The sequence below is a fragment of the Notothenia coriiceps genome, unplaced genomic scaffold (genome assembly GCF_000735185.1).
Source record: "Notothenia coriiceps isolate Sejong01 unplaced genomic scaffold, NC01 NC01_scaffold00019000, whole genome shotgun sequence".
Lineage (NCBI taxonomy): Eukaryota > Metazoa > Chordata > Actinopteri > Perciformes > Nototheniidae > Notothenia > Notothenia coriiceps.
Genome location: NW_011351701.1, coordinates 493800 through 508426, shown reverse-complemented (window position 1 = coordinate 508426; position 14627 = coordinate 493800). Strand labels below are relative to the sequence as shown.

The 14627-nt window shown below is 42.0% G+C and overlaps 1 protein-coding gene across 1 annotated transcript in view; it reads right to left on the bottom strand.

The window, feature by feature from the left end:
- The window catches only part of LOC104951625 (voltage-dependent calcium channel subunit alpha-2/delta-2-like), a 58858-nt gene extending 48433 nt beyond the window's left edge, over positions 1-10425 (bottom strand). Inside the window, exons 1-2 of the mRNA XM_010778336.1 lie at positions 10031-10425; positions 5280-5361 (exon numbers count right to left, since the gene is read on the bottom strand). Coding sequence (XP_010776638.1) covers positions 5280-5361; positions 10031-10146 — 198 coding nt within the window. The 5' untranslated portion in view covers positions 10147-10425. The remainder of the gene's footprint in view (positions 1-5279; positions 5362-10030) is intronic.
- Between the last annotated feature and the right edge of the window lie 4202 nt (positions 10426-14627).

Genomic DNA, 14627 nt, shown 5'->3' with positions numbered 1-14627 from the left:
TATCTATCCGGCAGAAATAGCCTGTGATGTTTCACACAGCCAGATAACAAGCTGCTGTTTTGTAAGGTCCAGGCCAGAAGATGAAGGGGAGNGGGGAGGGGGAGAGGAGCTCTCTCTCCTTTAAAGGTAACTTCTTGTGTTGGGAGGAGGGACGTTCAACTCTTCCTGTAAACTGTCTGCACGTGGAAGGGGCTTTTAAATCACGAAACAAATGGTCCCTGATCAGCCCTTACACTATCATCACTCATGGATCAGCAAACAGAGAGAGGGGGGGTGAAGCTGACATCAGCTCTACAAAGTGAGGGGGGGGTTTGTGGAGTGAGAGCAGGGGTGATGTCTGGTGTAGCGCTGGGCATTTGAGACAGATTATTGGAAATGTCTGTAGTCAGCGATAGTGAGTAAATCCAGCAGTGCACTTTGTAGAGATATCCGTTTGTTGGGGCTGGCTGTTTTGGCCGAGAGCAACCTTCTTTTTCTAAGAAGCAGGAGGAGGTTTGCAGAAGTACGAGAGAATTTTGGAATTGTGTTCCGCATGCATACAACGTCTCCGTCAAGTCATAAGGGTTCAAATTGAACCAGAGGCTTCAGGGAAGTAAATGTGAAAAAAAACTTCCTTCAGACAAACACATTCATGAGCATGCACACTAGCAGCACTGGAGGTAAGGAGGTCTGTGTTGAAGCGAGATAAACCTGCAGCCAGCAGGAGGTCGGCAGGCCGCCTGGTGTGTGTTGACCACACAGAGTGAAGGGCAAAAGCGAAAGAGCAAAAAAACATACCTGGTCGAGTAAAAGATGAAAACTCTGTTAATATGCACTCAGGCTATCCCTCCCTGCTTTATGTGAGGGTATATTGATCTGGGTGGGCATCATTCTCAGGTTTCCAGTAATCAAGGGCAGCCAAAGCAGAAGCAGAGGGTGTGGAGGCTCGGCAGACAGATCGTCAGAGTGTCGGTCTGAGGCGGGGGTTCAGGAGCAGTCATGTGCACCAGGCTCAATTATTCATGCTGATTAGACTCTTCTTATTGAAATGAATTAGAAAGAGTTCAACATATGTTGCATGGCATCGCCATATGAGAAGCCTGCTTAATTGAAGCTGAGCTCTTTGTAAGTTAGAACATTTGGTGCCTAATCTCCACTGCATCCTGATGGCTCTAGTTAACTCACCTATGGTACCAAGTGCTTTTTCATTTCATTTTCAAATGACGATACTACCCTGTGAATTACATTACATTACATACTTGACCAAACCATGGTCTGCAGTGTTTTCCCTTCACCTTCTAGTATTGGTTAAGCATTCTTGGAAACGCAACCGAGATGGAGCTAAAAAAGAGGTACTGTCCACAACTTTCGATGGAAAAAACAAACAAAACAATTGATTTGTGTCGTATCATGCTGTAGAAAATGAGGCTTCACTTGTGTTAAACTTCAGATCATTCCTTCATTTTTCTTATCCTACCACCCTACTTAAATGTATTGTTAAAAATTAAACACAGGTCCCAAGACCTTCTGGCTTATGACTCTACATAAAAGCAGCATGTCATTTTTCAAATGTCTTAGAGGCTTTTAGTTGTTCCAGCATAAAGAGATTTCCCCTTTAAACTTTAGTGTGATCATTTAAAGGTGAGGTAGGTAATTTTGGAGAAACCAGCTCGAGTGCGCTAGAATTTGAAAATACACAGCTGGAAAAAATCCACCGCTTCCTTACAGAGCCCCTCCTCCAACACACACCTGACCAATGAGGGCACGAGATAAGTTTGTGCACAGAGAAGGCTGACAGGCAGGTAGGCCATCCAGTTATTTTAGACGGGCCGGCTAAATTGATTGGTCGTGCTTTTTACAGTATCACGGCTTCCACAGATGAGATTTTTTTATGGATTTTTTGTCAAAGCACTTAAGATATTCATTGCTATCGGGATGTTAAGAGCATTCCATTCCAAACTTACCTACCCCACCTTTAAACGAATGTCATGGCCGAAAAGGGTCATCTTATCCAATATCTCAAGGAGCACCTTTAATCATCACATGACCCTTCAAATGTATCTTGTGACGCAATGGCGGAGGCCTGAACCTGATGTTGGAAACCACTGGACTAACTACCACCTGTAGAAGGTAAGAATTTTAAACTAGCTCCACTTTGACCAGATACAGTACAACAGCAAAATGCAACTGACGTGGGAATGTAATAGTTTCATTAAATTCATTTACCAGTTACAGGAGCTGTTCTGCTCAATAATGAGTAGTTTTACTTTTATAACATTCAGTAGATTTAGCTGATAAAACCTCTGTATTTCACATTAAAAAGACAAAAAGAATCTGCTACTTTTACTATCCGAACACATGTTCCACCACGGGAAGAAGAGCATTTTTATTATTATTAATAAGCTACAGTAGGTACAGTGAACATGTGACCACCTGGTGTCTAAATATGTACATAGTAATAATATCTGCCTGTATCTTTGATAAATCATCAAATCGCTGTCATGAAAGTGTGTGGGTGTAGGCCGCTGCTCACGTGTGCCTATTAAAACTGTTCTGAATAAGCCTGAGGATAAGGAAACAATGCCAGTGTCCACCGCCGCCTCTCATCACCACGTACTGCAACACATCAAACGCAGCAGCACACAGGATAATGAGGAGGATAAGGACTATAAACAGCATCCGTCTGCTCACATTTAAATGTACAAATTCCCGTCCTTCTTCTCGATCATTTCATCCATCTTAAGTAGTTTGACTCTAAATATACACACACAAAACCGCCTGAACATCCATCTCAATTGTCAAGCCATACTTCATCCTATCCCTCTCGAAGCCCCCCCTCCCTCCTCCGCTCTGAATGCCGCCCACTCTCCTTGTCTATCCGCACACCACACTCTTCCATTGGAAAGTTTCAACTCCTCCGATACATCACTCACTCTATCTTCCTTTCACTCCCCCGGGGAAGAATAACATCTTGACCAAACCCGGGGCAGAATATATAAGAATGTGATTTTAACATTTTAATACCTTGGAGTTTTATTTATTTTTTGAGAGGCCTCAAAGTAAAGCACATCAAAACATTGTATGTGTTGTTTCTTAAGTTGACCAATTCCAAACATATTCATCTATTTTTGTGCGGCTCTGTCTTGGCCTTTCAGTTCAGCTCCTACCTTGCTTGTCAGAAAAAATGCAATCTCTACAAGAGGAACTGAACAGACCACATTATAATAAACGTACTTCCCTGTCTCCTTCCATGTAAGACAAACTCCAAAATAATTTGCACACACTTTACATTTTTTTTTGTCTGTGAGAATAAACTGTGCATGAAGAGGAAGGGAGGCGCAGAGGGAGGCAATCTTGTTACCAGCCGGCATAGCCCTGGGAAGATTTCTATCAGATACACGTATAGAGAGAGGCATCCATTTAGAAAATGGCTTTTCTAGGCATGCTGGGCCATTTAGCACACCCTGTGACGACTCCTGTTTGGGGCCATGATAAATGTTCTCTCACACCCGCTCTGCGCACACTGTCAGGCCAGCACACACATGCACGCACATGCACACAGCCATATGGGCATCCTGCACGAGACATAACTGGGATGAACGTAATACTATTTAGTGCTAATGACTTGACTGGGTTTGGCTCAGAGAGCAGACTCCAGCAACATGTAGACTCAATTAGTACTTAACATCATGTCAACATCACATCTCAACCTTAGTTTACTTAAGATTATTCAGCTAAATACATCCAAGTTTTACCACAAGCAGCTAAGAGACACCATAACATATATGTAATCCATACATACAGTAATAACATAGCTATTAAATTACTCCACTGGCAGGATTGAATCAGACACTTTTTTCAAGCAAAAATACCAAACATTTCAAAGTTCAGGCTTACCAGTATTTGATCATTTTCCTTGTCTTATGTCACAATAAATGTAATATACATGTTTTTTTTTACTGTTTGTCAGACACAGCAAGCAATCTGATGGCAGCAATTGGGCTTCAGAAATTTCTGATGCTATTTTCCCTATTTTCTAGCATTTTATAAAATATGATAAATTAGTGTATCAAGAAAAGAAGAATCAGAGTAATTGGAAAGAGAAAAAAAGTTGCAGTCCCTTAATATGAGAATGATCACTACCAAAATATATGCAAAGTGAATTAAACATAAGTGGAGTAGAAAAAACCACACCTCTCCAAGTGTTGGCTATATGAGAGAAAATACACCTGTTACGCTCTTAAACCCTGAATAAACTCTTAAAATGTATTGTTACCAAGCGTAAATCAAAATAGTTTTTCAAAGTTGGTGAAATTACATTCAGAAGATACTTTAAAAAACTGTGTAACATTGCGTTAGAAGTCATTTAAAAGTCCACATTGCTCAGTGGGAATACTGAAACATTACTGACACAACTTTGAAAGGCAAATATTTTGATGGGTAAACATTCTCTGTTGATTGATTTGTTTACACTGGACGAGTGCAAAAAACAAAAATATCAACCCATCTCTGTCGTGCAGTCTGAGTGTCTGCTGATACCCACCACTGGTCACTAACCTTTACTCCAGCACGATCGCTGTCAACTCACTTCCTGCTCTCTGGGATCCATCAATGTCGCCAGCACACTAACAGCTATCACACTAACCCCTGTTACTGCTAGCATCAAAGCCGCCACAGGCACCTACTGGCTGGATGAATCACACTCACCCAAACAGCAATAATGAAGCATTTATCTCAGGGTGCATTACAAACCCTGGAAGCACGTTGAACATGCGCATACGGTGGAAATATGATGAAAGAGTGTCAATCACACTCTGCTCGACCATCTGCTCTACCACAGACAGACACGTGTTACACACAGCCTCATACCAGGACACAGACGCAAACAATCAACAGCACATTACACTAAATGTATCATTTAGAGTCATACATTTAAAATCTTCTTTAAACCAGTGTGTTCATTAACTAAAAATATCTTTCGTCTAGTGTATCTTCACTGATCAAATTTAAATGTTTACATGATTGAAGAAGGTCAATCAAATGGAAAATCAATAATCAAGAAAATTCTTTAAACGAACAAACTGATTTACAATGGGGAAAAAGTACATTGATTTCTGATTTCTAAATGATCACATAGAATACACTTAAGTCCTCAAACGTAATGTCTTTATTAGATCAAAATAGTGCTCATTCAAACCCATTACCCCACAGACACACATGGGAGCTTATGTTGTGAAAACTCACTTATTAATAATGCAGTAAAAAATGCTGCGTCACATGCGAACGTGACGTCAACTTACCGATCTCATCTGCTGAGTTCCGGTGACGTGCTGCAGAACCTTTTCCAGCTCCTTCTCGATGCGTCCTGCCCAGTGAATCATTCTGGAAAATAAAATGAGACACTTTAAATCTTCATGCCTTGATTACCTGAACATATCATCAGCATTTGTTTCTCTGCCATTGGATGTGAGTGAAAGCGGTAGTTAGTGTCAGAAAGAGTCTCCTCATATCTCTGTGCATCTCTATTGTAACATTCCTGTCCAACCACACCTACTGTCTGGGTTCGTCATCATCATACATCTGGTCAGCCCTGGCAGGACTCGCAGCGAACATGCCTGACTTGGCTGGGCTGGGATCAGTTGCTCTGCGATAAAAACTGCTCAAGTCTGACAGAAACGCACCCTAAGCAGGAGCTGATCTGCGTAAGGCAGAGCCAAGTTTGGAATCAAGAGATCAAACGGCTAGGGCTCATCACTGCAGAACTCCCGGCAAGCAACAAATGCCTTAATGGATCAAGATTTGCACAAAATGTCTTGGATACCTGGATACAAGATGAACAATCCATGTGCATGGCCACGAGAAAGTGTCACAAAAAAGAAAACATAAGGAAAGCTTGTCTTTCAGCAATCAGATATATAAATTCCGTCACAAATTTGAAAGCCAAACACTGACTTCATGCCAACCTTTTCCATTCAGCAGCCTGCAGATAGCTAATCACTAGCATCAACAACACAACAGTCGTTTGTCTTTTAATATGATGACTGAAAGAAATGTCATCCTTAAATGTCAGATTTGCTCAGAAGACAAGAGGGAAGACAGATTTATTAAATTGTACAAATCGTGCAACTGGTGACAGGGCTCGCCTTATTCAGAAAGCCAGAGCTGGGGCTCATCAGGAGAGTAACAGCAGAGCAAACACGCCAGGCAAGTGCACACACAGGCTGTGTTTATAGGGTAGAGGCAAGCAAGAAGGCCTCAAACAGGACGATGCAGAGAGGGACCGCTGGGGAGAGCTTCTGAATATGAAAAGGTCACCTCAATACGAAATGAAAACAAGCTTACAGTGAGAGCAAAGCTGAGCAGTGATACTAACAGTGAGGGACATTACCTCTGCCCCAAGCCAGGCAGACTTCTTACGCAACTTCATTAGTCTACACACACACACACACACACACACACACACACACACACACATACAACACAGAATATCCTCATTAAAATATGATAGAATGACATGCAGAAAGGGGGTCCTACATTATGTTTTTTATTGTAAGTATATGTAAATGCACATATACCGTTGGGATGGGTAATCGTGGTGAAGTCAAGCAGCACAACTTTGACCAAACCAATCAGATTGAATTGATAATGGGGTAACTGTTTTCATGCATCATTAAATCTAAACTGAGGACGGATGATGTTGTCTATAATGTGGCTTGATGGTTGAGGAAATTATTTGTAAAGCCTGTTCAGTTTACTCTGCTACAACTACATAGTGTCTAACATTTGGATAGAGTCTCCATGACGTCATCTATAGGATTCCTGACAGCGGTTATGAAGCCATAAGTGAGTGGTGTGGCCATCGTCATGTTGGCAGTGCTGACTCCGCCTAATATCCTGGCTAATCCAAAATGCTCAAAGAGGTGGAGCTGAGGCAAGCCCAGGTGAGCTGTGAGGAAACCCACCTGTCACTCAATGTGACCACTCCCTTAATTATGCATACCCTTAAGCCCTAATATAATTTAAAAACTGAGTTGTATACAATTGGTTGAGGTTCAGAGACCAAAATCGTTTTTTGTACCAGACTGTAAACATTTCTACATTTAGGGTTTAAGGAGATTGAGTTTTTGAGCAAGCCATTAATCTTTAAAAAGTTGTTGGCAAGTGCAAACTGTTACACAATATGGTGATGAAGATTATTAATGTTGCTTTAGCATAAGTGTATTACATTTACACATGTACAGGCTGTACAGACACGCTTTGCACAAATGTGCCTTGTCACTCTTCGTTCCTGGTGTTTGCATTGTCTAAATCCATTTCATTATGTACATCAAGTTTAATCAATAACCCACTTAAAAATGCACAGTATACCTATCCAGTGACAGCCAGCAGAAGTCAAAATGTTAGCCTTTACAAAACAGATCAGAATCAGGAAAAACCACAGTTGCCCCAAAATCTTTTAATGCTGTTATGTAAAACGTCATATATCGACTTGAGATTAATGCTGGACTAATTGTAAATCAAAGGAGAAAAATATTTCACACTCCCAAATGTGCAGAACTTGGCATTCAGCGATTATAGGAGGAGATGGTTGATAAATAAATGATGTCCACTACTGAGGCCTGATTTTTAATGAATGCTTAGAGACCCCATGTTTTGAAAGCAGTGATCTCTCTTAAAAACTTTCAATGAACACTATATGAAAGACCACTGATGCTCTCTGGCTCTTCTTCTAACATAGTATTAAAACTTTACTATGTGCCTCCGGTGATTTTTATTTATTTGTTTTGCATTATGATTTATGTATGGTTAACATAATGGGTAACATGTAATGTAATGAGTTTTGGCGGATGACCTGTGTGTCAGATATACATCATCACCATGTTCATTCTGCTGAAATGGATCCAAATGCAATGCTGAAATATCTCTAGGGCAAAAAGGTAACTATTTTTGTATGTTGGGAAATAAATAAAATTGGAGGGAAAGGCTCTGAACTGTATATAGACTCTGCTTAGTAATGATATTTTTTAAATACTTTAAGAATAGTGTACAGTTAGATAGCAGTTATAGAAACATGTTTCCTCCACATAATTTAGAAATATGGAAATCATTTCCCGAATGCAAACATCTTCTACTGCCACATACACAATACTATACACACAAACACTGCAATCCAATAGCTACATTAAAAATAAAGATTACATTCTGCCCTGGCTTATGGACACATTTACTCAGGTACACACACATGCTCCAACCGGTGTGTGTGTGTGTGTGTGTGTGTGTGTGTGTGTGTGTCATGCCTTTCTAAACACGCAGTGGCCACAGCCGCTCCCCATACGCTTCATTTACGAAACAGGGAAATTCTAACAAATAGCAAAGTGATGTGGATGACACAAACACAATTTAAAAACAGGAGATGGCTGACTATAATACAGGGTAAATAGATCAACAGGCTTTAGACTATTAATTTATCTAATGAGAATAACATTGATTTTACAATGGTTTACAATTATTAATCTCAAATAAAGTGACTTGAGATGTATTTGGAGGAAATATTACAAACAAGGCCATTTTTATCATTTACTACAGGGATACATTCTAAAAATATATTTCAATACAATAAATATAATTTCATATGGTAATTTGTTAGTGAAACCATCCATACTTTCCTTTATGGCGCTCAAGTGATAAAATCGATGATGCAGCTAATTGTCCTTTTAAGTCATTGAGCAATGATATAACATAAGTGATTTTCCTTTGAAAGTCACCTTGGCCATCAGGAATAACAAAGAGATCAGCCAGTGGATAAATCATAGAGGAATTATTTAGATTCTCCTTTTCTGTGAACCTGACTAATAACTACAGGCTATGTCCGCATCAGATTATCACGTCATGGAGTAGTGAGGAACTGTTGCACCCTAAAGCATTCATAATGTATAGAAACATATTATAAAATAATTTCAAACGAATGAACGGTGCCTTTAAAAAATAGGGAAAAAAGGCAGATTAATGTTATAATAGTTCGCCGATGCTAAATATTGTGAGTAGCCTACTGCTCGTGCTGACGATGATGTTTTGGTCTGCCTCCGTGTGTCATTCAAGGGGAAACTATTATGTTGTTGGTATTTTAGTAGACATAACCTTTTAAATTCAAATATGTATAATGGCAACACTATTTCCCAACAGGTGTAGGCTACCCGCTGAGACCAACGATAGTTTACACACAGCTGGGTGCTCAGCTACTTTCTCTGCCTGCGGTCACATGGATAAAACAACACGGGGATACTGGCATTGGCAACTATAAGTATTTCGACAATACGAATGTCTTTGAGATCATTGTAAAATTACCAGAAATCAGTATGTGAGCTATATCGCTCCATAGGTCCCACGAACAGACTCTAAACAAGTTGATTTGAAGTTTGGTGAGGATCGACTTTAAATACAGGACCTTCATCCGAAGGCTTAAAGACCTGGCGCTCCTGCTGCATTAACTAATTGGTTTAGTCTCTGAATCAAACTCATCCTGTAAAAACACCAGTGCACCCTGCTGTGGGATAGACAAGATTATATTCACGGTGCGTGTGCATCCAGTGGAGGACTTTTTAGACAAGCCTCTTTGTAGCTCAACCTATCTTTCATGCGTAAATGGGATATTCTCCCCCATGCAGCGACAGGGAAACAACACGTCGAGTATTATTATCATCATTTTTATTTCTATCCCTATGACTGTTCAAAGACATTATTGTTCACTTGGTTTATTCGCCAGTGGCACCTGTGTATGCTCCTTGTAGACTGTTCCCATGTTGACGAATTGAATAGGGCTTTGGGTATTAAATCCCACAGCCATCACAAAAACAATAACAACACGGGCTTTATGAGAGCGAGATTCATAACGCGACATCAGAGACTATGTCTTCTGTGTTTGAACATCAGGGGCACAGCTCCTCTCGCTCCGAGGTAAACGCCGCTGCATGTGCAGGCTCTGCGGGGCCACCTGTCCTAGTTCCGCGCTCCGCACCCCGGTGTATCCCCCAAAACGGTGCAGGGTACTTACGTGTAGTGCTGGGGGAAGAGGTGGGTCCCGTCCGTCGGCGTGGAGACGCATATGATAAGTACAGTTTGGATTGCAAAGAGACAGAAAACACCGTACGACTGCGCGCAGATCGCCATTTTCCATTAAATATTCAAGAAACTGGGATAAATAAGAGAAGGACCGGAAGGACAGTCTCTCGCCGCTGAGCTAAGAATAACCGCGCTCCAGAGAAAGTGTTTGGTGGGAGCTGATGGTTGGCAGAGGCTTCTGGACACTTCAGCCGGCAGTGAAACCTCAAGCAGAGACGCGCAGAGAGGATTGGCAGCTGAAGACCCAGGAGATCAGGATCAGGACGATGCTGTGCCGCTGCTGCTGATGTGCCTGCTTGCCTATTTGCGCACTCACTGTCCTCCCTCCCACTCCGCCGCCGCACATTTGCTCCTTTTCTCTCCCACTCTCTCCAATGTTACATCCATACAGCGAAGCTGGCCAACATAGGAATTGAGGGTTTCAATCTGGGTTTTCAAAATAAAACCATTTATTGTTTTAAGGACGATAAGCATTAGAGGGAGGGGAGAGTGCAGGCAGAAATGAGTTAGATATCACATGTCACTGTTATATTTTCAGTAAAAAGCTTTAAGCATAACACTACATGACAATTATCTTAAGTCATCAGAGGTAGTCACATTTTCATCCCAAAACATACTAGGCTCCCTTGAGAATATGGCTACGGTTTTACAATATTTACACTTTTGGGCACATATTTGGCATAACATCCTTGGATTAGTTCAATGACTTTCTTTAACCTGACGTTTTATTTTGAAGCTCAAATTGCGAGACTTCCTGTTTTTATTCATCCTATCTGTTGCTCTTGACTCAGCTGTTGGGACAAGCGGTCATTCCTGCATCTTCAGCCAATTCCTGTGCGACATACGGGGGCGCGCATCAGGCCACCTCCTTTCCTCCTCATGTCCACTATCGAGCATTGTGTGTCCTTCAAAAACTCAGGATTATGAGTAGGAATCCAGGCTTTATTTTTGATAATTAGGGGAATGGGAGGTCAGGATTGTATAAACTGGAGTGTAAATATTCACCTTAGGGCTCTTCTCCAAATAGGTGTGTTCTACTTATTAGACCATCTGGTCCAGTGGATGACCATTTGAATGAATGTAAGAATCACATCATTTTTGGAAACACCTTACGATCATTTCATGCCAACATAGTAACATACTATCTACACGGGGGGCTTAAAGTGTTATGAAATGTAACATTACAGCAGGGCAGGGCATGTTTACTTATTTCTTGTAACTAGGAGCCTCCGAATAATCAGAAACTTGGTAACAAGACATGTTTTAGTTGGGCAAGTTTTCCTGTGGACATAGGTCAGGTATTTTCATTCATTTGAAAGGTAAACAAAGAGGAGAGATGCACTGAAACATCAGAGTAAATCTAATCCAGCATGAAGTTACCGCCCGGAGAAGTGAATATCTCCCTCTATCAGCTGTGTGAGTGTGTTTGTGCGCATACGTTAGGTTGTGGTGTGCATGTATGTTTGTCTCATTGTGTGTGCACCTGTCCCCGTCTTATTATCTTTTCCTGCTCTGCTGTTTGCTCTCTGGTCAGCCCATTTCAATTGTAGGACACAGCAGGTTTGACACATTTGCACCAAAACCAAAAAAAAATGTCAGGTTCATCCATGCGGCAGCAAACTCACAATGAAGGGTTATTGCTTTTCAAATGATCTAACCCAGGTGTGTTTCTGTCACAATGGTCCTTTGCACGGAAGATGGGCTAAACGCTTCTTCCGCTGACCTCCAAGTCAACGCCGAGGTTCAGGACAGTCTTTGGTGAGTCCTGCATCTCTCGGGTCATTTGGTGGACACGGGTTGAGACAGCCAGTCGCTGTTGTCCTTGGCTCGGTCAGTCAGCAGGGGACACGCAGGTGCTCTGCTACAGAAAGCCACACAGCAGTCGGCAGGGTTGCTGCACAGCATTTCTGTCTCCTCTCTGACAGGGAAGACGGGGCTGTTTTGGTAGAAAGGACACACTGCGGGGCACAGACCTCAGCAGGAGCGGAAAGCCCACCTGATGGCGGGGATGAAGAGCTACAGCAGCGGCCCCCTGCTTATGTACATAGATGTCACGGATCATTCAGTCAGAACAAATATCTACGCTTGTTTCTCCGGGGGAAAAAATCTGCTTTCATGACCAAATGCTACTATTCTTTAAGGCATATTGAGCAAGAAACCCCCCCTCATTCTACCCTCCAAACATATCTGTGGCAGAGAAGCAGTCTTGATTTATAATTATTCCCTACGTGGAGAAAAATAACAATAATTGATGGCCACTCACGCACATTCATTTACTGTACCACACTTCCCATCATGACATTAAAGATAACAACAAACAGATACTGTTCGAGTGATGCAGGATGGCTGACTCACAGTAAATATGCCCGCTGACTCACAGCCCCTCCTGGTTTCCTCCTTCCATTCAAACATAAATTAGGATATAAGTATTTCACTTCACCTGGCTCATGGGGCCTGGAGAAATGAAAACAAATGCAAATTAAATATTGAGCTAATGCACAAATGTGTAGTTTTCTCTAATGTAAAGAGGAGAGAGGAGTTCTGTCTGTGAAAACAAAACATCGGGGGGTAGAGAGGTTTCTCTGAAATGGGATGCCTCTGGGTGTGCTGCAATTGCTAGGACCAAGAGATGATCGGCACCCAATTTACGCAATCATTTCTACAGTATGGTCTTAAATGCAAATTCAAATGCACCTGCCTGAATGTGTGTGTTAATGGTTGTGTGCAGGAGAGTGGCAGATGAAAGAGGTGAATGGCACCCTGGGGTCATGGATCTCATTGAACACGCTGTGATGCTTATAGAGAATCTACTCTTTATTAAAGCTAATCGATAAGGCCAGCTAAGGGATCCGCTCAGTGAAAACACACAGATCAATGACCTCAAGCTCCAAACGTTGAGAAAGGCAGACAAGAGGAGGGTCTCAGCTGCTCAGGGTCTCTCTCATTGGCCGTGCAGTTTCTCCTGAAGAGATTGACCTGCCAATCTGTTATTGATCCAGGGAGTTTAAAAGGAAGAAACAGACCTCGCTGTTCTGTATCAGACTTTCTGGGACTGCTCCCCCAGACAGAGGCCGCGTAGGGTGGAGTAAAATTAATCATTCCTTGTTTCCCCTGTCTCCAGGCCCAGAGGAAGTCACTAGTAAAAGGCGCACCACACACATCCAGACACAAACACACACACTGGCCGCTTATCTTCCTTTTCCTCCACCTTATCCATCTTTCTCTCCCTCCCTTACCTCCTCCTCTGTCTCTTTCAGTGGCCCGTATGCTGATATTTTTGCTGTGCTGGGCGGAAAAGTGAGGCTTCACACTCTGTAAAACCTAGTGTAGTCAGCATGCTGAATGCTAAGATTTGATATTTGTGATTAGAGAAGGACTGCGCGTCGCATTCCACGCAGATGACAGAGCCAGCTGCCCTTGAGAGAGAGTCCCGACGCTCTCAGCGAACTTCAATGATCCTCTCAAGTGCTCTCTGTAAAAACAGGAGCATGATATACCGTCACTCATTTACCACGCACTTTCTATGAGGGCATTTCTTTTATTAAAACACAGCAGAGAAGAGTCAGCGCTCTCGTCCTCTACAGGGATATATTGAAGAGATCGGCAAAGTGATTCCAGCAATCAAGGTTATCTTCCCTCTGTGTCCTTTTCAGCTTACTCCCTGCTCACCTCACAGCTTATCACCTCTTTAGTTTCATCCACTCACCACAACAGAAAGATCCAATCTAAATAACACACAGCCCTACATGTTTAGATAAATATTTGTCTGCCGTACAGCCCTCGTTATTTTCTTTGTAATATTACCAACCATGACCTCAGTGCTTTGCGAATATCAACAAAAGATATCTCATTCCGACCACAGTGCTCTGCATACCTCCTTTACTGTAATATACAAACATACCCAGCGACGTTGGGCCACAAGGCACTCTGGGAATTTCATGCTCAAATGTCAGAGCGTTTCATCCTGATTGATGATGACTCACTCCCCTCGCTCTTAGTCTGCATGAAAGAACAACAGCACCAATTAATGACCTGACCTCCTCACATGCAACATTAAGAAAATAACCACTATAGTGTAAGTTACAGCACGATACACTAAACAGTGGTGATCTGATAAGAATGCTGATATTTGTGATGAAATATATACATTTAAGGCTATGCTTTATCATCCCTAGAGAATCTCCCTCAATCCTACCCACATGGTAAAGTGGCTACATGTGAAAACAGAGCAAGACTCGGCACTCATTGACATGCTCTACTAGAGGCCTAATGGCCCCTGGGTAATGGCCTCTTTGGTCTTCAGGAAATCCTCCCTCATGCATACATCAAAGCTGGGATTGAGTAGGATAGAGAGTGGAGAATAGAGGGGAGGAATGAGACATCAGTGCCACACAGGGAGAGGAGAGAGGAGTTGAAGTTAACACTCTGAAGAAAGCTCTTATAGGATTTCATTTTTCTTCACGGCAAGGTCAAATCAACATCAGTTTTAAAATGTAAGTTAGCATGAGCATGTTACACCAATGCTAAAC